Below are 23,890 nucleotides of genomic sequence, written 5' to 3'. Positions count from 1 at the left end.
ATCACAAAGTCCGTAATGTGATCTGGTTTGGATGACGAGCCAAGTTTTCCCCTATCAACTTGTCGGCTGCTTTATTCTCTTAATTGTAAATGTTTTTGTCTAAATAAATATTGGTGTGTGAACCTTTACGGTCTGTACGTACGTTCTGGTGTAAAGGATGAAATTCTAAACGAAGTGCCCAAGAAATAAATACGATCGATTTCTGAATGGGTACGCGCGGGTTGCACTCTAAATATTTCCCTTACTATTAGGTTTGCTTTGTAAAGAAAATCAGCCACTGAAAGTAATGATTAATCCATTGATTCATTCAAAAACCTAAATCTCAACAATTTATTTCTTAAAATTAATAATGGGAAGATGTCTTGAATATTGCAATTAAGCTTGTAAGCAAAATATAATCGAAGTAAACAAGTTTCTACGTTTAGTCAATGCAGTCGAGATTTGTTCTACTGAATTACACGGGATAATCCTACCCGTTCCTTGTAGCATTCGGGGAGGGGGGGGGTCTTTTCCTTTTCATGGAAAAAGTGATTCAGTTCTTCTTGCCAGCTGCAGCAAGAAGGATGTCCAGGAAAGCCACCCAACTTGGTCCAACCTATACCAATCCCCTTCTCCTCCGCGATCCAGGCCGCATTTTGCCTTGGGCTGAAGCCAGAGGCTGCCCAGCCTCTGGCAAGAGCCAATCAGAGCGCGCCTTCCAGCACGTGGAGGAGAGGGAATCAAGAGCCAAGCGATTGCAGTGCAGTCACTACCCTGGTTCCTCGTGTCCTGGGCAGGAAGAGGGGCGAGCCTCAGCTGCTGCTTAGTGGGGGGAGGGGTACCAGCCCCGGCCAAACTTCAACCCCCGCACGGCCCGGGAGAGTACAAGCAAGCCAAAGCCATGAGCAGCCAATACCAAGAGGAGAGCTGCTCCGAGAGGCCCGAATGCAAAAGTAAATCGCCAACTTTGCTCTCCTCCTATTGCATCGACAGCATCCTGGGCAGGAGGAGCCCTTGCAAGATGCGGCTGCTAGGAGCAGCTCCTAATCTGCCGCCTCAGGCCAACCGGACGGAGCCGGACAAGGCCGGGCAAGGTGAGAAGGGGTTAAGATCGCGAGGAAAGGAGGGTGGCAACATAGCTTCGAAGAGATGAGAGGCAGACCCCTGCCTTGCCCGCAGTCCTGGATATCGACTGACCTCTTCCACTCCACCCTTGGCCCAGGGACTGCGTGGGGAGGGCGCGCTGCTAAGTAGCCGGGTCAGAAACTCGGGCGGTCCCAAGTTGAGCTGTCGGGCAGCTGAAGGCCGAACCGCTTTCCAAAGAACTCCGCTCCCCATGGATTCCGTTGTCTCAGTCACCCTCTCCGGTGCAACGGGCTGGATCCCGGCAGGGTTTACGCTACTCGGGGATAAAGGGGCGTGCGCGGGGGGGGGGGTTGGTTGCAAAACCGAGGGTCTCTTTTTCTGCGCTCCTCACTTTACGGGTTTGTGTGGGTGGCGTTATGGTGGCAAATATCAACCGCTGCCAAGAGTTCTGTGCGGGTATTTTCTCCAACTTGGCAGTCCCTTTGCCCCCCCCCCAGGCCTAGATTAAAAACGAAGCCCTCTGGGTGCCGGGGAGAGGGGAGCACCCTCCGGTTCAGTGTCCAAACCTTGTAGGAAATTGGATGTTCCGTTCTGATTTTCTTCATGAGGGGAGAGAGGAAGAGAATTCGGCTTCTTCTAAGCCACTTTCTCTCCGGTCTGGAGTTTCAGGTCGGTTTCAAAGGCGGGTCTGTCTTGCTACCTCCAAAGAAATGTGGAAATTAATTTGACAGAGCCCCGTAGGTGTCAGATGCCAGCTGGAGGAGAGAGACTCCCTTTACTTGATATTTGAAGGTAATAATGTTTGGAGTCAAAACGAGGTTGGGAGACGTTCTCCGGCAATGCTGTTTGCTGCAGCTGCTTTCAAATATAAGCTTGGTTCTACATTCTGCAAACCTGCCTGAAATCTGCAAACGAGCAAAACAGACTTTGTATGTTATTACAGAAAGGGGGAATTGCCTGGATTCTAACGGAATTCCTTCGGGCTCTATTGACTCACCCTAGACAGCTGGGGAGGAAGATGGGCGGGTTGGGATGACTCGCGCCGGGACTTTTTGCAGGAGGGGGCCCTCTCGCCAAGAAGCCCATCTGTAGCTACTGAACTGACGACCCGTGCATGCATGTCTCTGTCTCTGGCAGGACCAGGCAAGGGCAGCCCGCCCGGGTTCGAGACGGGCGAGCTGCATCTGCCGCCCAAGCTGCGCCGCCTCTATGGGCCTGGTGGGGGCCGACTGTTGGCGCGGGCCGAGGCAACCGCCTCGTCGTGGGACTCCCTCAAGATCAGCCAGGCGCCACAGGTCAGCATCAGTCGAAACAAGTCCTACCGGGAGAACGCGCCCTTCGCGCGGATCGCTCCTACCCTCGACGACTTGGGCAGTCCTGGAGGTGGCGGCGCCCCCGACGGCCGGTCGGGCCGAGGGGAGGAACTGCTGGAGGAGGACGAGGACGAGGAGGAGGAAGAGGAAGAGGAGGCCGAGGAGCTGGACGAGGAGCTGGACGAGGAGGACGAACTGCTGACAGAGGCCAAAGACGCCCGACGGAGCTCGGGGCCCGCGGGTGGGACTGGCGTGGGGCCTGCGGCGATGGGAAGCGAAGGTGCCGGCGGCTCGCCCAAGGAGGAGCTGCTGCTCCCTGCCGACGAGCTGGCCGACGGCAAGGATGGCGAGGACAGCGTGTGTCTGTCGGCGGGCAGTGATTCCGAGGAGGGGCTGCTCAAGAGGAAGCAACGCCGTTACCGCACCACCTTCACCAGCTACCAGCTGGAGGAGCTCGAGAGGGCCTTCCAGAAGACCCACTACCCCGACGTCTTCACCAGGTAGGGAATGAACTGCTGAGACAAGCTAGCCTCCGAGCGGCTCCAGAGTGGGAAGGGGTTTCTAGGTCAGGAGGGAACGTGGAAAGAACTCTTAGGGTTGAGGAAAGAGAGCTGCCGGATCAGGAAAGACGGGCCGATGGGGCAGAAAATCCTCTGGGGAGAAAGTTTTTAAAATATTTGTTTCGGTTTTTGCACCGACACGATCAGAAGGAGGAAACAGCTAGGCATAAAGAAAGGGTACTGCAGGGCTGGAAAGAGGGAAGAGATTTGGTAAGAAAAGGAGATGCGCGTCTTCTTGGATCTTCTTCGGGTCGTCCTCCACAAAACTCACTTTCGTGCCCCGCTTCGCTTCTCCCTTCCGCTATTCCCCTACTTTGGGAAGTCACCTTTCCCCAGATTCAGCGGCCTTTACGAGTTAGCGTGCCCGGCTCTCCGCTGGACTTCGGGCGTTAAGCTAGTCTGCCAAGGACAGGTGTGGCCGAATTTTTGGCCACCTCGTTGCCAAACTCCAATCTATTTTTGCCCTGATCCTCTGGCTAGTCTGTCGGGTGTCAGTTTCACAGTTTTCCGTTGAAGCTGGAAAGCTGCCCTCTCAATGGAAGTCACATACATACACATAGGGAAAGATCAAAGTGTTCCGCTTTGGAAGGCTAAAAATATGGAGCGAGGCGGCAGCGTTCGGCCAGAGCATTTTGGCAGAGTCTGCAAGGGCTGGCTTGCCTACTCGCGGACGGAAGTAATTTCTGGACGGGGTCTGGAAAACAGGAGATGGGGAAAAAATAGAGGGGGGGGGGACGGACGAGAAAGTGTTGCTATTCTTTCGATGCGCCTCAACTTAGAAAGGAAACTCCGGTCAAGCTGAGAACTAGCGGTCTTCTCCTGAAGCGCTGGGCGGAACTTTCGGTCCCAGCCTCCATGCAAAAGTAAAATGGCTTCCAGAACGTTTGCATCTTGAGAGGAAAAAACCTTCGCCTTTCCTTAGCTTCAGGTTTGCTTTGGGGTGAGCTTAATTCATCAGAAAACAAGCAATTCCTGTATTAGCCCTTCCGAAATGATAGCTATTTAATTAATAATATCAATCAATTAAGTATTCAGCCCTTTGTTTAGGAATTCCTTCCTTCCTTCCTTTTTGCAGGAGCCCAAATGCTCCCAGTCTATTGCCAACAGAGAAGCAAAAGTAGGCGCTGCTCGCCCAGCTCAGCCCCTTCCCTAAAAGCGTAGCGAAGGGGGGGGGAGATGTTGTTAACTGAGAAGTCGTGTCCGACCCATCGCGACCCCATGGACAACGTTCCTCCAGGTGTTCCTGTCCTCCACCATCTTCTGGAGTCCATTTAAGTTCACACCCACTGCTTCAGTGACTCCATCCAGCCATCTCATTCTCTGTCGTCCCCTTCTTCTATTGCCCTCAATCTTCCCCAGCATTAGGCTCTTCTCCAGTGGCCAAAGTACTTGAGTTTCAGCTTCAGGATCTGGCCTTCTAAAGAGCAGTCGGGGTTGATCTCTTCTAGGACCGACCGGTTTGAACGCCTTGCAGTTCAAGATACTCGTGCTGAACGGCCAAAGGCGTGGGATTCTTTGCCGGAGGAGCTCTTACTCTACCAAGTTCGTAGGCAATTTTCCCGGGTGCGAAGAAATTAATTCTCCATCTGAAAAGTCAGCAGTTTACTCGCTCTTCTCCTTTTTGTCAATTGTCTGGGATTCTTCCTCTACTTTTCTTCTCTTCTGAGGAAGAGAGGAAGAGGGAGAGAGGGGCGTCTCTTTAAATTCGTTAACCTGCCACAGCGCACATTATTTCCGCGGGAAGAGGGGCTGCGTTTGGATGATGGAAAGAAACCGAGGGATCCCCTTGCTTAAGGCGGTTTCTTCGCTAGCGTTTTATAGCCGCTTATTCTGTACCAGTCAGTCAAACTCGGTTGTGGCGCTACAATGCCCGTCTTCCTGACTGATACGCAAGCGACCTTTCCAGACTAGCCAGAACCCAGAAAATCGCCCCACCTTTTCACTGAAAAAGGGTCAGCGGAGCACACCAAGCGGCCTGGTTCCGGTGCCAAAACCGATGAACAGGGGGTGGTGTCGGTTTTTCCACTGACCCGGTCGCACGTCAGCGCACAAATGCGCCGGGTTCTTTAAATCGTTCCTACAGATCGGTCCGGTGGCTCCCTTTTTGGCAGCCCGAAGGCGCTAGCTATTTTTTTCTTCTCGAGCCCGGCCAGACTCCCACTTTGGCCGGCACTGTGCTTTTCTTCCGAGCGGAGGGAGAGCCAATTATCCCGGGAGTCGTCCGGATTCGAAGTAAACAGATTGTGAGCAGTTTCCTAACATCCTAATGGTTTCCGATTTGCTTTAATTGTTGCAATAATCACCCCAATGAAGGGCTCGCGTTGCAGCTCAATGGGTCTCCCCTGTGCTGCCGCGTGGTATTTGGAGGTGGGAGCCTTCGTCAAAGGCCTTGGCTGGAGATGCCAGAGGGGAGGTGGGCTCGGGCTTGGCTCCTCCTGGGGAACGCAGCCCTCTTTCGCACCTTCTTTCTCTGTGGAGAAAAGGGGAATAGTAAGAAAGTAAATTGAGCTTGGGGGGAAGCAACAGGTAAAGCCTGTCTGGGCCTGTTTGATACCAGCCAGCTAACGGTGAGGCTTAGGGTAAAGTATTTCGTTCTTTGATGCAGGAATGGGAGAAGCAGGATAGGCCAGGGAAACCTCAAAATGTGGGATATCCCACCACCACCAAAAGACTTCAAGGCAAAAAGCAGGGGGGTAGCCTGAGGTGGAGCTGGGCAGATGGGGTTAGCTTTGATCTGAGCAAGGGAGGAGGAGGAGAGGGCAGAATTGAACCTTGGCCTTATGCAGTTTCTACCTCATTCTCACCCCACTGGGTCTACCTGCTCCCAGGTTTTCACCTGAGCACCTGTCTTGTACTTTTTTCCCTCCCAGGGAAGAGCTGGCGATGCGTCTGGATCTGACTGAAGCCAGAGTGCAGGTGAGTGTGTGTGGGGGGGGGAGTTGGAAATTGAAGAACCAGGTATCAGTTGGGCAGGGCAGTGCTTCTCCAATATTTTTTCCAAGACAATGTTGAGGAGGTCTCCAACAAAGCTTCCTTTCTTTCCCCACGGCAATGAACACCTCCTGGCAATTTTTAGCCTCTCCCAAAATATTTCAAAGGGCAAGCCAGGCACATTGGTGCAAGAGCAAAGAGGACTCAGAAGAGAACAGGGGGTTCCCTTCTCAACCCCCACCCCAAAGAGATTGGGGTCAACTACTGTTCCTGTTTTCCTTTTGGGCTTGAGCATGCCATTTTATTCAAGTAGGTTGGGGGGGGGGTGCAGAGTTGCCTCTGCAACAGTGCAGAAGGCCAACCATACCTCCCAACAGATGGCTTGGCCTTTGGGCTCTGCGCTGAGCAAATCACTTTACACAGAAAGCCAAGTGCAGCAAAAGCATCATAAATTCCATATGGCTCATTTAATACACAACAGCTTCTCGCATTAGAGGAGTAATGAAGAGCCCAGTTCCCTCCTCTCTGTTGACACATTTCTCTATTGTCAAACAGAGATGTGACAGCAACTCAGGATTTTCAGCTCAGGGGAATGAGTCGTGGGAAAGTTAAATAACTAAAAAAAGAGCGTGAACAAGAGCCTGAGACCCCCCTTCCCCTCATCACCCATCTTTCTTTCTCACCCTCCCCTTCATTCTCATTCATGGGAGACGATGTAATTAAGGAGAATATGAATTATTAGAATCCCTTGGTTTACCTTTGAGTATACCCAGACTTATTAATTCAATAAGAGGCAGAATTTCCAGGGGAGGTGGACCTATTGCTAATTGAGTTGGAAACAGGAAAGGCGTACTGGGGGATGCCAAATTTTTCTTTGCCTTCTTTAATGTTCAATTCCTGGGCTGGCTGTGGTAGGGCTATAAAGAGGGCCTTCTTGGAGGTGATCAGAGCAAATGCAAGGAAGTCACAATTTTTGCCAGCTATAATGTTTTCCTTCTTTCTCTCTCTTTCCCAAATTCTTTTATTTGGTGGAGATGGAATCAAAATTCTTAGAGAGCAAATTCTCACCTTCTGTTCCTTTCATTGTTGTAATTGTTAATGTGATTGTGCGACTTAAGCTCTATTGTTTTAAAACAGGACAAAATATGCCAATGGCTGATATAAAGTAACATTAGTTACTTTATGGAAATTCATTCACCCAAGTTTTGGTTTAAAAAATGTAGGAACGACAAAGCTTTCTCTTTTGCTCTTTCTCAAGAAAGAACTAGACTAGAGGAAGGGCAGACCTGCAGAGATTGTTAATGAAACTGCAGATGAATAGCTGCAAAAGATTATTTACTATTATTAATTCTCTCAGGTATCAGAGTCTTTAACATATTTAACCTGCCACCTAAGTTACCAAAAGCATTCAAGAATTTGCCAAATCTTTGGCACTGAGAAAGGGGAGGATAGAGAAAGTTACATGTAAAGTTTTAAAGACATCAGGAAACATTAGGTATTGCTTATTGAATATTGTAGCATATGTTTTAGTAGTTTATACTTCCCATTCACTATCTCCAGTCATTGGCGATGCTACCAGGGGATGGATGGGAATGCAGATCTAGATCAGTCAGATCAGGCAGAAAAAGAAACTCCTCCAATAGAGAACTAGTAACAACGAGCCTATTTCTACTAAGAGAAATGTATTTTAAAAGGTCATTCCAATGGCTCAGCCTGCTTTAAAGGGACAGCTAAAGAACAGATATTAGCAAAACATAAATGATCAGAATAATTTATTGCTTAAATATCTCCAAGAGTTTCCTTGATACATGGAAGACAGGGGGAACGGGGCATATCTGCCAGTCAGGGCTAACAGTCTAAATCCTCCCGGAAAAATAAACGAAGAATTGCTGTATTATTAACGATATCATAAAAAGTAGTTCTGTCCAGTTGGATTTTTACTTTTGAATAGGAAAACTTGAGAATAAGTCAATGTATGCCTCCATCTGTTAAAATCTTTAATTTAGATGTCTGCACCACTGATTTGACAGGAAACCATGAACAATCTGCTCAATCTCTCTTAAATTTAGCTGACTTTCTACCGCTGCGAGCCTTTGTTTTGGATTTAGGCAGAGTGAAAGAGCTTTGATCCATTCAGCCCTGCAGCCTTGGCTTACTTCTCTTGGTAGCTAAGAGGACCAATTTGCTTTGCTTCCTTCTAGAGAACAGACGAGAGACCCACATAGTCTGTCTATTAGACAGATTTCACAGCTGCTTCTAGGCGATGGAGGCGTCTTTCTTTTTAACCTCTGCCGGAAAAGTAGAAACGCGCTAAATGACTCGGGTGGCTTTCTAGATGAAACCACCCGGCCAAGCTTTGCGGCTGAATCCCCTCTTCCCCTGCTAGACGGGTCTGGCGAGGTTAGGAGCCGGTCTCTTGTCAGCTCTCCTCCGCAACGCCTCAGGGCGGCCCGGAGGCGGGTGACCGGGCTTCTGAAGATCGTTTGCTGGCCGCCGAGGAACAGGAGCGGAAAGGGCCGCGCTTACTAATCGCCTTGCCCTTGTTTTCTTTTGGCTTCCAGGTCTGGTTCCAGAACCGGAGAGCCAAATGGCGGAAGAGGGAAAAGGCCGGCGCTCAGAGCCACCCACCCGGCCTGCCTTTCCCTGGCCCGCTGTCGGCATCTCATCCGCTCAGTCCCTACCTTGATGCTAGTCCTTTCCCTCCTCATCACCCAGCTCTCGACTCCGCCTGGACGGCCGCCGCCGCCGCCGCCGCTGCCGCCGCCGCCTTTCCCAGCCTCCCGCCTCCACCGCCGGGCTCTGCAGCCTTGCCCCCCAGCAGCACCCCGCTAGGCCTCAGCACTTTCCTGGGAGCGGCTGTATTTCGGCACCCGGCCTTCATCAGCCCGGCTTTTGGCAGGTAAACTCCCCCCCCCCGCCCCTCAACTGGTCAGCGGCGGGCCGCAGAAGAGGTGCTGAACTTGTCCTGCCGCACAATGGTAAAGTGGGGAGGGGGGAGTTCCTCGAAGTACGCATGTGCCGCGTAGATCCAGAAGCACCCATTTCTGAAGTCAAAGGGGCGGAGCTAGGTGCAAGTTGGTTCTTGGGGAAGATGGTGGAACCCTTTCGTCTAAGGCAGGGGTAGGCAGCCTTGGCTCTTGTATGACTCGTGGACTTCAACTCCCAGAATTCCCGAGCCAGCAGGAATTCTGGGAGTTGAAGTCTACGAGTCATACAAGAGCCAAGGTTGCCTACCCCTGGTCTAAGGATTTGGAACACGGACTTTAAAAATTTTTTTCCAAGAATTCTCATTGCCAAGATTATTATTGTTCATGAAAGTTGAGGGGGGGGGAGCGATAGACGTACTCTTTTCAACCTCCCAGATTTGCTGCCCAGCCCTGGCTGCGAATACTCAGAAATTTAAGTTCTCTGTGTATCCAATATAGGCTTGGCTGCGGTAAGAATGGTGGTCCAACCTGTTCACCTCAAGTAGCTAAAGAATTCCATTTGGGAGGCTGTAAGAGTTCAGCCTGGACACTCCTGTTTTTAAAATTATGGATTTGAAAAAGAAAAAAAAACTTGAGGGAATCACGTCTCATTTTCTCTATTCTAATTGGGCAGAGCAATTTAAAAAAGCTTTGGCAAGCGCCTTTCGACGATTTAAGTTTAAACGTATCTGTTAGAAGTTGCGCATCCCCCCTCCCCCAATGATCCGAGAGTTGGTAATTATTTCCCTATAACAAGAATATATTTTACTTCAAATGTTGACAGAAAGAATTGCGATATACATTGACCTAAAGTGGGGGGAGGGAAATCATAGGTGGGCCATATGTAATTAAACTCAGTGCAACGGAAAACTCAGTGTGTTCGGGAGAGGCGGCCAAGTTCTCTCGCTTGGAGGGCAGTCATCTGAATAGAAAAATGCAAATCAGGCAGGGGGAGGGAGGGAGGGGGAGATACTGTAGTTGCATTTCCTTGGATAAATTCAAACAATGAAATAAAAAGCCTGTAGCTAATTAAATAGACAACGAGACAGTGCCGGGTTTATTAAAACTGGAAAGATGAAAATACAAGGGGAAATATTAACAGGAGAACAAAAGGAAAATATATTCATTGGGGTACGACGCCACTTAAAACAAAATTATCTCTTGCAGGAGGAATGGAAATCCAAGTTAAATTAAGATTTTAAGGGGCGGGGAATGTCTACCAATGAAAATGAAAATGTTTCTGCTTCCCCTCCACAAGTAGAGTGACTCGATTTCCCAAACGTTACTGGATTACTACGCCCCCTACCGATCACGCTGTTCCTGCGCTTTAATGCTTTTCTTTAAACCCTTTTAAGTAGCCAGGTGTTGCAGCTCGCTCCCTCCCGCCAAAAACATTGAAAAGTCGCTGAACAGACTTTAATGGGCCGCCTTGCAAGTGAAGGAGCAGGGTGGGTGCAGGGAGAGAAAAACTCTCGTCCTCTTGGGGGAGATTTCCCTTTGCTCTTAACAAGCAACGTTTTTAGGAGGCGTGCAGGCGATTTGAAGCGGCTTCGGTTTTTATCTGCTACATTTATTAGAGTCCCCAGAGCTGCGGGACTAAAACTTCCAGTATTTCCAACTACGAGGGTTTCCACCCTTTTGCAAACGAAAGGCTACAGAAGTCTAGCCTAGTCGAGGCCAGGGCGGCCATTCTGAGTGGAACTGTACAGAGCCTCTCACTGAGCACGGCGGGTGGGCTGGGGACAGAGAAGCCACTCCAGAAGGAAACCAGGCGCCAGCCCCGGCTGCCCGTCCCAGAGCCTAGCCAGTCTGGATCTTAGTTGGTCCCTCCCGTTGCCTTCCGGGCCCGCAGTTCAATTCCTCGCCGCGCTGATGTCAGTAATCACCTCCTTGGTTAATGGAGAGCCCGTGTCTCTCGACTTGCCGGTCAAAGAGGGTCAGCTAAACAGCGCCGGGAGAAGCGCGGGCGAAAAAAGGAGCAGAGAAAGCATGTCGCAGATTGTGTCATTGCTAGGGGTTGCCGGAGCGTAATTGGAGTTCCGCTGTGAGGCAATCCGCTAGAACGGCACTCCCCGCTGGGGAGGGGGATCTGCGCGGCAGCGAAGCCGAGAGGCCGGCGCCGCTTTGGGCATCCGGGCGCCGGGAAGTTTTTCATAAGACGGGAGGGGGGGAGCCACAGACCGACACCCGGACTGAGCGGGCGAGCGCAGGTTCGGCAGACCCGCTAAGGACTATCGAAAGCCACCCTAGTCGTAGGTTGGAGGGAACGGGCGAGAAGTGCCGAGGCAGCCGACGCCTGCCTCCTTGCCTGGCCTCGCTCTCCGCGCAAGCCAGTTTCGACCGATTGCTAGTTTCTTGAAGCGAGCTACTGTCATCAACACATGGGCGACCCACCAACCAATAGACGCGACTCTGCCAGCCTGCCTGCAACGGGGTTTTCAATCTTCCTCTTTCTTGAGCCCCCTCCCACAACTTTCGGGTTCAGAAGGGCCCGCGAAAGATGCCCCGTCAAAAGCGCGCAGAGGTGTAGGCAGGCGAGGCTCCCTAAGTAGGGGAAATACGGAATTCAGGTTCCGGAGGAGGCGAGAAAGCGGACGCAAAAAGAGACTTCCTCGCTCTCCTGCGATTTCCTAGTCAGGCTCCTCCAATTCGTGGTTGGCAAGTCGTCGCCTTCCCGACTTTTGTTGCTTTGAAAAGCGGTCTGTCCTGCAAAGCGAATAAACCGAAACCGAAATGGCAGCCCCGCTCTCGCCGCCATAAAAGCAACCGCAGGAGTTTCGGCTACCTTAAGACTGACTGTCCCGCGTCTCCTTTGCTTGCAGGCTCTTTTCCACCATGGCCCCGCTGACTAGTGCTTCCACTGCGGCTGCCCTGCTGCGACAGCCAGCCCCCGCCGTGGACAACGCCGTGCAATCGAGCGGCCTCTCTGACCCGGCCTCCGCGGCAGCGGACCGGCGCGCCTCCAGCATTGCGGCGCTGCGCCTGAAAGCCAAGGAGCACGCGGCGCAGCTCACGCAACTCAACATCCTCCCCGGGAACAGCGCGGGCAAAGAGGTGTGCTAAGCCGCTCCCGGGGGGTTGGTGGGCGAATCGGCCGAGGCAGGAATCCAAGACCAAAACGGGAGGGAAGCCAGCGGACACACGCTTTCTGGAGGGGAACGGGCGGCGGGGAGGCGCCACTTCTGCGGCTTCCCTTGGGCCAATCCGCAGGAGCCCACTCGTCCTCGGCCGGCAGTTTTTTCCTTGCTACATCGGCCACTTGGTCAGCAAAGCACCTGCCCGAGTTGCGGGAGGCTGGAGAGAAGACCGGGAGGTCGGTGAGGTTGCTAAAAAAACGAAGGGCCGCGGAGGCCAAGCTGCGCTCTTCGCCTGGGCTGTTGTCACCGGCCCGGGAAAGGACCGTCAACCGCAGATGCTTGCTGACAGGGCCAAGGCATGGTCAAAGCCAAGTAGAGCACTTGGGGAGGGGCGGGTTCACCGATCACATCAACCAAGGGTTTTATAGCAAACCAAAGGGAAATATAACGCTAGCATATGGACTGTTTAAAAGTCACTATACTGTGATGCTCGATACTGTACATACCATTGTTATTAAAAAAATACGAAAAAAAGTTCAGAGCTTTGTATATTTGAAATGTTATATATTAATTGCACTCAGTGTAGTGTTTGTACAAGTTTGTCATTTTTGTAGATTTCTGTGTTGTAGATATTATGGGGGGCCCTAGACAAATATTTATGTGCAAACTCTTTAACTTATTAATTGTAGAGTTTCCCCAAACCCCGGGAGAGAGAATGCCAACAAGCCAGAGAAAGGCCATCGGAAACGTACGTTTGTGTAATGTTGTTATCGCTCTCACTTTTCCTTGCGATCAAGTGGGAAAATGTTACCCATAGAAAATAAATATATCTCTCTATATCCACACGTTTATCAATAATTCAAAAAGCTACCTGGAAGTTCAATGTCATGGAAAACAACCATGCTAATAACAGGGAGGGGGGGGGTGTATAAGCAGATGCTAAGGATTTAACTCCTTTACAGAATGTGGGGGAAAGACGGACTTTTCATAAATGTTCCAGCTGATAAATAGAAAAAGGCTTTGCCAAATTTCCCAACAAAAATTCTCAGATTTGGCTTTGCTTAGTCTAGAATCCCCACCCACCTTCCAAACGGCTGGCTAGGAATTCTGGAAATTGTAGTGGCAGAATAACTGGAAGATATAAAAGAGGGAAAGTAGGTCCTGAACTATGGAGTGGATGTAAAAGGATATGGCCCAATCCTGCTCATGTCTGCTCAAAGGAAAGTCCCACTGAGATTTTTGGAAAGTGGGTGTAAGAACGAGGCCTAGGCAGGATCCTTAAAATAGTTAACATCAATAGGAGTAGCTTACAGAGCACCGGCCGTCTCAAGTGCACTTCCTGGGGAGTAAAACCAACCCAACACAGTAAGAATTATTCCCAAATCAACATCTTGGCTGTTCTAACAAGGAACATTTACTCCAACCTTTTCAATGGGCGCATTTTTCTTCCGCTTTAAATGTGAGCAAATGTGGTATGCACGGGCCTCCCCCCTCCCCTTTCTTTCCTTCTTTCGGCCGAAAATGTCTGTCCTCACAAGGGTGACTTTGGGAGGAACCTGGAAGGCTTCTGCTTAGCGGCCTCCGAGCGGGCTTGTAGGTCAGGTCGCGGGAGAACGGCCTCTCCCGAGAGGCCGGGACCAGCCGTGCACCAGCCCGCAACTGTGGGGAATGGGGAGTCGAAGGTGTCTTGGAGCCCGCTCGGAGCTCTGACACACACCCGCCTGCAGGCTGGGTGGGGTATGAAACCGAGGGACTGTCAGAGGCTGCTGGGCTTCGTGGCCGTTCCTCCCGCCTGGAAATTTGGCGGGACTTTTCAGGGCCGAGTGCAGAGGAACGAAACTGAGACTTGCCACACATCGAGGTTTTTCTTTCCTTAATCCCAGAGGCGGGAAGAAAGATGGCGCTATTCTGCCCCAGCTATTACCGCTCCAGTGACAAGGACGGCAGATGCTGCCTGTGTACCTCCTCTCCCTTTCCGGAGCCGGACCTTAGCCTCCTTCCTCCCCCAGCCCGATCTCTCCCTTTTCCAAGCCATTTGACCCTGCCATGGAGCTGAAGCAAATCGCGTGAAATTACCTCCAAGGATTACATCGCCTTCCCATTGAAAAGCCCCTGAGCCCCTAGTTTACCAACCTCCTAATCCCATGTCACTCGGCTGCTGCAAACAACTCCCCAGTGAAAGGCCCCCTATTCTTCCGCAGCTGGAGGGGCCCTTTACCGTCGGCCGTGGAGGACCGAGCTTGCCCTTGCGCGCGCGCTTCAAAAAGGAACTTCGGTCTTCCCCAGATTAGAAGAGGGGCCTGGCTGCCACGCCTGACAAGCCCTCAAAGCCGCCACCGAAACCCACGACCTTTCCCTTTCCTGGCTCGGTGGCGGCGGGGAACACCTATCGGGCCCTTGCGAGAGCACACCAGGCTTTTCAGGCTTGAATGGGGCTCTGGCAAGGTAGGAAGGTAAAACAAGGCCTTCCATAAATCCCACAGAATGCTTCCCAGGAAGTTTCACAAAGCTGAGCTCTTTTTCTTTTTCTACAACAGTTTCCTCCTCCTCCCCTTGTAGCCTTCTGTATCTCCAAGGGCTGTGTTTTCTGAGTAAGCTCAATGGCGAAAAATGAAAATACCATTTCACTTTGGGAAATTCACCAGAAACGACTGAAGCCAACTTCTCCTGAATTGCTTCCTTCTAAATTGATGCCATGTATGGATAAGAAATGGTTGTACAGTACAGCACCTTTCATGTATATATTCCCATTGCCATCTCCACCCAACATACACATACATACTAGGTCAGCTAATAGGAATGAAAGAAATTGATCACAATACACCAGCATTGCAATAACCTAAAGCAGGCCATGGCTTGCCCATAAAGACTTTTGGTAATGTTGCAAAGAGAATTTAAGAAAAGGCTTCACTGTGGTCTCTATAGCGAGAATGGCAAATTTTCCTTCCCTGGATATTTCTCTTCTCAGAATGTGAATTCACATATACACCCAGTGGGCTCTTCAGTGTGTTTGTTTTTATGAACAAATTGCAATTCTTCTAAATAACCATAAATTTAACTGACACCATCTTATACACATATGCATTTGGGAGTATATATATTTAAAAACGCCATAGGTACAAAAATATTTTTATAGAAAAAAGAACATTTGCCTCTGGACATGATTAACAGTAGAGTTTGAAGTGCATATTTTACTTTAAAGAAAAGGGAATCATTATCAATCCATTATGCATTAAGAAATGTCACTCAGTCATTTTTATTCATTCCACAGAAATCATTGTAAAAGCCAGAATCATACTTCTGCAGGCAGCAATTTTGTTAATCCAGGGGGGTTATTACTCTGGTCCCTTATTAGGATCTATACTACTGCCAAGCAATCCTATAACCATCTCAAAAGAAGTTTACCTTCATGTTATAAAACCAGTAGTGGTATTTATACTGTGCAATAATTAGTGTATTACTTGAATCCACTAACAGGTTCATTTTATCTCTGCACAAAACCTCTAGCCTGCTTATAGAAAGCTTGTGCCTCCTTTGGTGCTGTTAAAGTGGTGAAAGAGTGAATGAAGGCTGGTAGCACTTTCTCTTTTTGCCTTGCCTTAATTCCCATCTCTTTTTGCTCTCATCCAATTAGTGCAGTGTATTAAGCAGTTTATCATCTCATAGTCAGCTATTGAGAGAAACAAGGCGAACACTTTGCAATAGAGCCTGCTCTCCTTTGACACCCTCAGGTACTTACATATTCCACTGTGCTATGAATAATAGAGGAAGAATAGAGCACTAATTCCCTCATCAAAGAATGCCTTGTCTGCTGCTTTGCTCAACAACACCATTCTGATCAAAAGAAAAGCAATAAAGCTTAGCATAACAAAACGAAACCTACTTATTAGCTTAGTGGTTAAATTAATGCAGAGCCGCTGCTATTCAAAACCAAGGTTTGAAAACAGCCTCCAACAACCTGATAATGCTGCCTTCAGGATGAAGGAATTTTAATCTGAAATTTGAAGCTGGCACAGATGAGTTAATCTATTAAACAGCCATAAGAGGAGTGCAGGATGAGCGGTTCAATTAAGAAATATTTAGGTGGTCAACAGAAGAGAGGCAAAGGAGGCAAGATGAAAAATAGGCTGAAGTTGGGAAATAGAAACGTAATTTTTATCCAGTAAGAAATAATTCTGGCACAAGATGAAACAATTCATCCGGTTTCTTTCTTTAATAAATACTGTGAAGTCTGGCTTCTGAGTTTATGTATCAAAACCTCCTTCCCTATCCATCAACCTAACTTTGTTGTCTATTTTTAATTACACACAGAAAAGGGGGAAAAGGGAGAGTAACTCAGCCCAGATTTCTGTGATGAATTCAGTCTTGTTTTTGGTTTTGCAGTTCTACAATACAATGAATTTAATATGCAAATAAAGATTGATGTACACAAAGAAAGGTGGCTTTGCACTTCTCAGTTTTTCCATTGTTAAAATAAGGTGAAACAGTCAAAGTAGGCTGTGTAGTCAGCAAGGGTCATATCAGTAGCCGATTCAGGTGACTAAACATTTAGACATTTACTTCTAATGAAGCATTAATCAAGACAGCTTTTTTTTATTTTATGATGCAAAAATATCTTCTCTAGCAATTAAGAAGAAATGAAAAATTCATTATGAAATTTATATTTATAAAATTTACATTTGTAGAAGTAAAATGTTTGCTCAAATTTTCTGCAGAATTCCACATAACAATGTATGTGAAATTATAGTCTTGCTGAGATTAGGTCACATGTTTGTCTACACAAACACATTCATTATTTTTCATTTCCTCATATTTTACAAATAAATATTTTGAATATGGGCTATATCAAAACCTATGCAGTGTTTGTAAATACAGTATGTTATTCTAATTTAGGAGGAAAATATGCTTTTATCCCTCAAAGTCTGAACTATTTTAATTGGGCTGCTGATTATAGTAGTAATAGGTACTACTAATAAAGAATGGCCATCTATATGATAATCTTCTTTAACCAAGACTAAAATCATTTATTGGAAAAACAGAAAAGTAAAATTCCTCAATCCAGAGCTGTTTACAAAGACATTTCTCTCTACAACAATGCAAGGATGGGCTGAGCTACTCTAGCCAAACTAATGCACTCCTCCTTTGTAGAGGAATTCTATTGGCACATTGCAACTCACTCTTCAGCAAGGCAAGATAAATCAAAGCAAACATTTCACCTGATGCCTATCATTTGTATTAATGAAAGCTGAAATAGATGGGGCATCTCTACCATTTTTGTTTATTCCTCTGTCAGTACAAACAGACAAGAAATGGGGGATATAAAGTACAAATGGCTTGTCCACCCATATTATTATTCTGTTTCACGGATATATTTCATATGAATGCACCATTCAAATATTTATACCAATTATTTTATTATATTTCCTTCAACTCTGTAAATGTTTACATCCACATTTAAAATGCTTTTACATATACTAATAAATGTTACTACCCTCATAGAAATTAAGAAATATATCTATATAAGGAGTCCAGCATCTCTCTTTCCCAGCCCCAAATACCAGCCAGTGAGGTTGGCTTGACTTTTATTGTACCTGTTAATTGTTTATTGGCAATTAAAATATTATAATCATTATAAGATTTTTCCATGGCTTTAATTGCTTACTATAAGGACATTCCTTTTGTCAGCTTAAATTTACTCCATTTTTGTCTCAACTAGCTTCTTCTAATGATAATAGGCTGCCCTATTTGTTTTGATGACTCCCAAGGAATTAATGACTAACATTCAAAGGGCTGAAAGAATTTGCAATACACAATCTTTTTGGCCTATAAAGAAATCAATTGATTCCTTCATATATAGTTTTAATTCAGTTATGCTGCATCATTGCAGCACAATACTCTTGTTTGATATGTCCTCCCAGAACAAAAAGAACCTTAATGTTGTCGTATTACCACATAGCAGATAAATAATGAAAAGAGAATCCATCAGTGCTCCTACTAAGACCTTGGTTAACTTCTTTTCCTGAAAACATCTCTGCTAAATGCCTTGATTAAAGTCTAGGATCATGTACATTCCAGCATTTCTCACTGGAAATTATTCAGTTAAATGAGCATTTTCTATTTCTTGCTTCCATTCTAGGTCTCAATATACAACAATCTATTATAAAATCTAAATTGTAAGCTACTTATTATGTCCATCAATTTTTAATCTGCTTTTCTTTTACATATTTTAGTACTGAATAGTTTTCTTAATCTACAGCCCTTCTAGTATGCCTCAGTAAATAGAAAATAAAAGAAAAAAAGGTAGATTACTGCCTATAAACAGAGCCCACAAACAATATTTTTAAGTACTGGACTCGTCCCCGTATTTTACTATGCTGAATGTCTGAAAGAGTTTGCTGAGGTTTACTTCAGAATAGCTACTCATAGACAACCATTTGTCAACTGTGTTCTTCAGGTTTTTGTATCCTTCCTTGTAAGCTTCCAACATCTTCTTCAATTCATCTATAGGGGCAGAGAAAATTAAAAGATTAGGGGGGAAATGAATGAATTATACTTAGCCAATGCTTTGCAGAACTTTTATCTCTTTCAAACATGATGACTCGCAAAACCCAGAATTCTCTGCAAGATGCCTGCTGCTGAGCTTGCTCTTCCCCTGCTTACATCTTTAAAAAGTAGTTTGGTCGGCATGTTTATGTAAGTGTCATACTTGTTATTTACAAACAGATCACGTGCATCAAGAATTAGTTAACCCACTTGTCATGCCCAACTTTATTGGCACACCAGCTTCTGTCAATAAATGTTAGGAAGCATAGTTTGTCCATAATGCTGAATAAATTGGGATAGAAAGGGTAGAGAAGAACAGGAATGAGGGAATAGATTCAGCTATATCCCAGAACCAACTGATAGTAAAGAGGTTTAATGAAGAAAACAAAATCAAGTTTAGTGCCACAATTGTCTGGCCATCTGCTTTCAATGTTGTGAACCTTGTCTCCTGACTAAAGTACTGAAGAGCTTTATAATAATGGGGATATTGGGAACTTTCTTTAATTGCTTATTATAAGGCATACAAAAGTCCCTACAGCAATGCTCTGAAGGCTATTAAAGAGAAATGAACATTCTGCTCCACACTTACATATTTCCCTCAAATTTCTAGAAAAGCCATTTATGAGGGCTGCAATCAGAAAATCAGAAATTCTCTTTATGAATTCATTTATGCACTTTTAAAGTGCTCAAGAAAATACTTGCAGGCACCCTTCCCTCTTTGCTATATGCATTAACACATTCAGTGGGAATAGCAGGCAAGTTGCATATTTTATTGAGCTACCTTTTGGGGAGCATATAGACAAATAGATAGCTAGCTAGATATCTATAGCTAACTTGAGAAACAAAAGCTGAAACTATATGTCACTGGAAGAACTAAAATGATCACAAGAGCTTGTCATATCAGATCAAGCTACTCCCAACAAGATCACATGGTTAACTGGCAGTGGTTCTTCTCAGTCTCAGAGGCCTATCAAATTGTTTGCTACCAGAAATTACCATCCTCTCTGAAAATTGTAATGTTAAAAACTAGGGGATTTATTAATGTTATGATATAGATAGATAGACTGACCAACTGATAGATATACAGTAAAATGGTTACATAGGAATTTACAAGAAGAGATCACTTGGAGCCTTTAGTACTCTCTGAGCTTGATTATTTTTTTGCGGATATTTCATTACCCAACTAGGTAACATCTTCAGTGGTGTAGTGCCATTGTATCAGAGCATTTCAAAACACTGGAGTTTTAAGATACCAAAGTCTAATATAACAATTCTTCTACTAAATGTCCACTGCAACTCGCTTGTGAATTAGACTGGATTGAGAGACTGGCTCAAAGTCACCTAGAGAAATTCTATGACTCAGGATAGGCTTAGAACTTTAGAACTCTTAACCTAACATATTTACCACTACATTACACTGGCAATTTTGTGAATTTGGAAAAAATAATATTTATACAAAGTGTGTTTTTTCCTATTTCATAAGATGTGAATTATTCTAAGGTTCTGAAAATCTTTTAAAATAAGCATTTTGGAATGTACAGATGTATGTATGAAACATGTTTTGAAATCACTGAAATATCTAAAACTTTTTCCAAGTTCACATAACCGTTTTAAGAAGATGTTTCTGGCTGTCTCGGAAACATTTTTGACAACATTCTGGCTGTCTTCTTTTTGCATTTTTTACGGAAAAGCAATGTGCTTCTGTATACATTTGCTAGAAAAAGATGCAGCTGCTTTACTTTGTATGCTTTCCTACAGCTTTTAAAACGGGGATCTTCAAACTTGGCCCTTTTATGACTTGTGGACTTCAACTCCCAGAATTCCTCAGCCAGCATACCTGGCTGAGGAATTCTGGGAATTGAAGTCCACAAGTCATCATAGGGCCAAGTTTGAAGACCCCTGTTTTAAAGCATATCGTGCACAGGCTTTGCAGAATTCTGGATTATATTATTGATCTTTTTGTTTTTACTCATTCTCATTTTATGCAAGTTAGAGAAGTCCCAATGAATTCAGTAGATGTTAGTAGCACAAGATAGCAACAGTCTTTCAGTTTGCAAATCTTCTATCATTAGTCATATGGTGAGGCATAATGGACATCTGGCAGGGTCATACTTTCACATTAAGGAAATTAATAAGTAAGTAAATTTCATTAAGGTTTACTATTACATGTGATTCTCACTTAACAACTCATTCATTGACTACTTGAACTCATAATGGTGCTGGATGAGTAGCAATTTTGACTGGTCTTCATAGTTACATTGGTTGCAATGTCACCATGGTCATGTGATTGCGATCCAGGTCCCTGGCTCTCAATTGTGATATTGCAGCATTTTGTGGTCATGTGATAGCCATTTGTAACCTTCTTTGCTGCCATCCTACAAGCAAAGCCAATGGAGAAGCCAGCAGGAGATTGTAAATTGTGACAATATGACATCCTTACTTAATAATCCATGGTGATTTGCTTAACAATGGCAACCAGAAATGCTGGAATTTCTGTCCTATGTGACATTGCAATTTATAACCACATTCGTTAGCAATGGAAATTCTGATCTCAGTTACCATCATAAAGTAAGGGCAATCCATATTCACTTTTTTTTTCACTGTAATGGTTTTACTGCCAATTTTTTTCATTTGTCTGGTCACATCCATCTTTTTATCTTATAGAACAATAAGTTTATTGTCACTTTGAATGTACACTAATTGGCATACATTAAAATGAAATTTCATTGCATACAGCTCTCAAAGGATCACCACCTCCAGTATGTCCTACATAAATATGACAAAAATAGATAGATAGATAGATAGATAAATACAGAATTATGCATATATCCACATATATTATATGACACAGAGAAACAACACAGTCTAGTTTGAATTATGTATACATAATTCTCTGCATGGAGAGAAAAAAGAATCTTGCAAGTTTACCAGATGGATGGCATTATATAATTTATACTTCTATATATTGTATGGTTTATATATTCTCTTGCTTGGGGTTAGTTTTTTTTAATAATAACATTATTAATCATTGCATTTAAAAAGTTAAAAGCTAACACAAATAAAAAAAATAAAAGTAGAAAGTTTAGGAAAGAAAAAAATAGAAAAGAATAAATAAGAATATAATAAAGAAAAAAAAATACATATAAAGAAATGACTTCTCTCTGTACCTCAGGTCCAGAATTCATGGCCAACTAAGACCTAGTTTATAAGTCTTCCTCACTTTTTAAAATATACATCTCAAGTAATTTATATTATCATTTATTTAACAAATTTATTGAATGAATTTTGTCAATTAGCACTCCTTTACTTTTTTCACCCCATTCTTGTTTTATTAAACCATGGATCAATGAAAACTGCCTACCTTTCTCCTTAACATTTCATTATTATGACACATATATTAATACATATGATTAAAAAAGGGCTAGTTATGCTAGAAGATTGGACACTCATGAAATAGTTCAAATAAAAAGAAAACAAAAGTAACCATGAGAAAAAATTGATCAAGTTTAGTTTGTCTTCCCCAACATGGCTATTGTTAAGAATACAGGAAACTGAAATTTATGCACCTAGAACGTACTAAAGTTGGGGATGGTTTTTAAACAATGATTTGATTGAAGACAGAGCCATGTTTTTGTGCTTTTTTTTTACACACACACAAATGTCATTTTTCTCATCCAACTAAAATATTGAACTTGATGGGAGTAACTTAATAAGCAGAGCCAGCCCAATATTTTTTTACTGTCTATAGCAAAGGATGAGATATAATCTTGTCATCCATACGCAGAAGATGGACAATTAAATCTTACTTTGGTAATATTACTCTGGTAATATTACCAGGAAATCTGGTAATAGAATGGTGTCCTTCAGAAAATTTGGGAGCAGCAAATTAGAGATCCCATACCAGGCTGTGGGCCATTAAGGGTCTAGTCATTCCACTGCTTGCTGCTGCCTCCTATATGGTGTTATTGCTATTGCAAGCAGCCGTCTCACTAGGTCTAATAGTAGGACCACTCCTGCTGTTTTGATTAATTCCTGCCCAAAGCAAGAAAAGAGTAGAGTATATACTATATACTATACACACACACACACACACACACACACACACTTGTATACTATATATAGTTATATAAATTATATATACATACACAAACATATTTAAAAAGAGCTTTCTAAAAAGTTGCTAATATAGAAAAGTGCTTTGCAAAATTAATGAGGAATATTTTATTTTAAAATATAAAAACAATAAAGAGAATGCACACCAATAAATTTAGACTCCAGCCTTATTTTTACTGCAGCAGTATATGCATTTGAATGACAGAAGTGCATTTGATGACTGGGGAGAATAGATTTAAAGAACTGTAGTAATATAGAGCAGGGAAGATGAGAGAGGACACAGCTCCTGATGTGTTTACCTCCTCTGCTGATGGGATATTGACTTTTCCCACCAGGTTGGTTAGAAAGGGGACTATTTGCGCTGCCACACAGCAGAGTAAGAATGGCAACCAGCATCGTTCTATGCTCTCCTTAGTAAAAGACAATTGTGACCATTGTATAGCACACAGTCAGTCAATACTTTCAAGCTACCATACCATCCAACTTGAAGATGCATATAAGAACTCCCTTTTTTTCTAAATAATTTTTTAATCAATAAAATAGTTCATCTTTTTTTGAGAACAGTGTTGTTACATGATGGAAATTGCTTGTGGAACATTCAGATATATGGATAGAACACAATTTTATACCAACTGCTACCATACCCTTTACATTTATGTCAGAAAAAATCCAAATAGTCTTTTACAACATCAAAACAAGATATATACTATGCAATGTTTTCACACAAAGAACTTTCTAAAGATTTCCTAACTTTTAAACACAAAATACATACACAGCAATTAAGTTTTAAACTGAATGATGTAAACTATAAAAGAAAAATAATTTAAATTAAACATTTATCAATTGCTATTTGAATAATTAAAGCTAATAAGGAATATATAACATTTATTAGCATTCTTTTAAATATTTTCATTATTTAATTTTGTTCCTCGTTAAAATAGTGCACAAATAAATACAGAAGCCTTTTTCGGCTTGCTTTCACTTGTATGGGACATTTTTTATTTTTATATCCAGTTAATAGACACTTGGTTTTTCCCTGTTAACATTATTGGTGAAAAAATCTGCTAATTTATTGTCTCAAATATACCGTAACTTGATTTTTTTGTTAATTCTAAAACTGTGTCGAGAATATTTAGCAATGGATGATTTTTCATTTAGAAAGTTGCAGGCTGGTAATACAGTTCTTATTCAATTATTCTTGTGAGTTCAGGAGTCAGAGCATCATTCCTATTTAGTTAGCTTTTTATTTGAAGAATATACTAAATTATAAACCATTAGAAGCTGATTTTTTAAACTTCCCCTACATTATTGTATTTAATTAT

At 44.3% G+C, this 23,890-nt stretch overlaps 2 protein-coding genes across 5 annotated transcripts in view; one reads left to right on the top strand and one right to left on the bottom strand.

Annotated features, from left to right (window-relative positions):
• Window positions 1-766: 766 nt before the first annotated feature.
• ARX (aristaless related homeobox) lies at window positions 767-12,435 on the top strand. The gene is made up of 5 exons (XM_039363227.1): window positions 767-1,073; window positions 2,203-2,878; window positions 5,809-5,854; window positions 8,431-8,768; window positions 11,658-12,435. Exons 1-5 carry the CDS (start codon window positions 881-883, stop codon window positions 11,896-11,898), a joined length of 1,494 nt encoding a protein of 497 aa, XP_039219161.1. The 5' UTR covers window positions 767-880; the 3' UTR covers window positions 11,899-12,435.
• Window positions 12,436-16,287: 3,852 nt separating this feature from the next.
• The window catches only part of POLA1 (DNA polymerase alpha 1, catalytic subunit), a 274,677-nt gene continuing 267,074 nt past the window's right edge, over window positions 16,288-23,890 (bottom strand). For all 4 annotated transcript variants that reach the window (XM_039363127.1, XM_039363155.1, XM_039363137.1 and 1 more), the window contains one exon: window positions 16,288-18,413. In XM_039363127.1, coding sequence (XP_039219061.1) covers window positions 18,253-18,413 — 161 coding nt within the window. In that variant the 3' untranslated portion in view covers window positions 16,288-18,252. The remainder of the gene's footprint in view (window positions 18,414-23,890) is intronic.

This window comes from Crotalus tigris, unplaced genomic scaffold, assembly GCF_016545835.1.
Source record: "Crotalus tigris isolate CLP2741 ecotype Arizona unplaced genomic scaffold, ASM1654583v1 scf7180000017589.2436309, whole genome shotgun sequence".
NCBI lineage: Eukaryota > Metazoa > Chordata > Lepidosauria > Squamata > Viperidae > Crotalus > Crotalus tigris.
The sequence above is the reverse complement of the archived record's forward strand: the minus strand, read 5'-3'. Positions and strand labels throughout refer to the sequence as shown.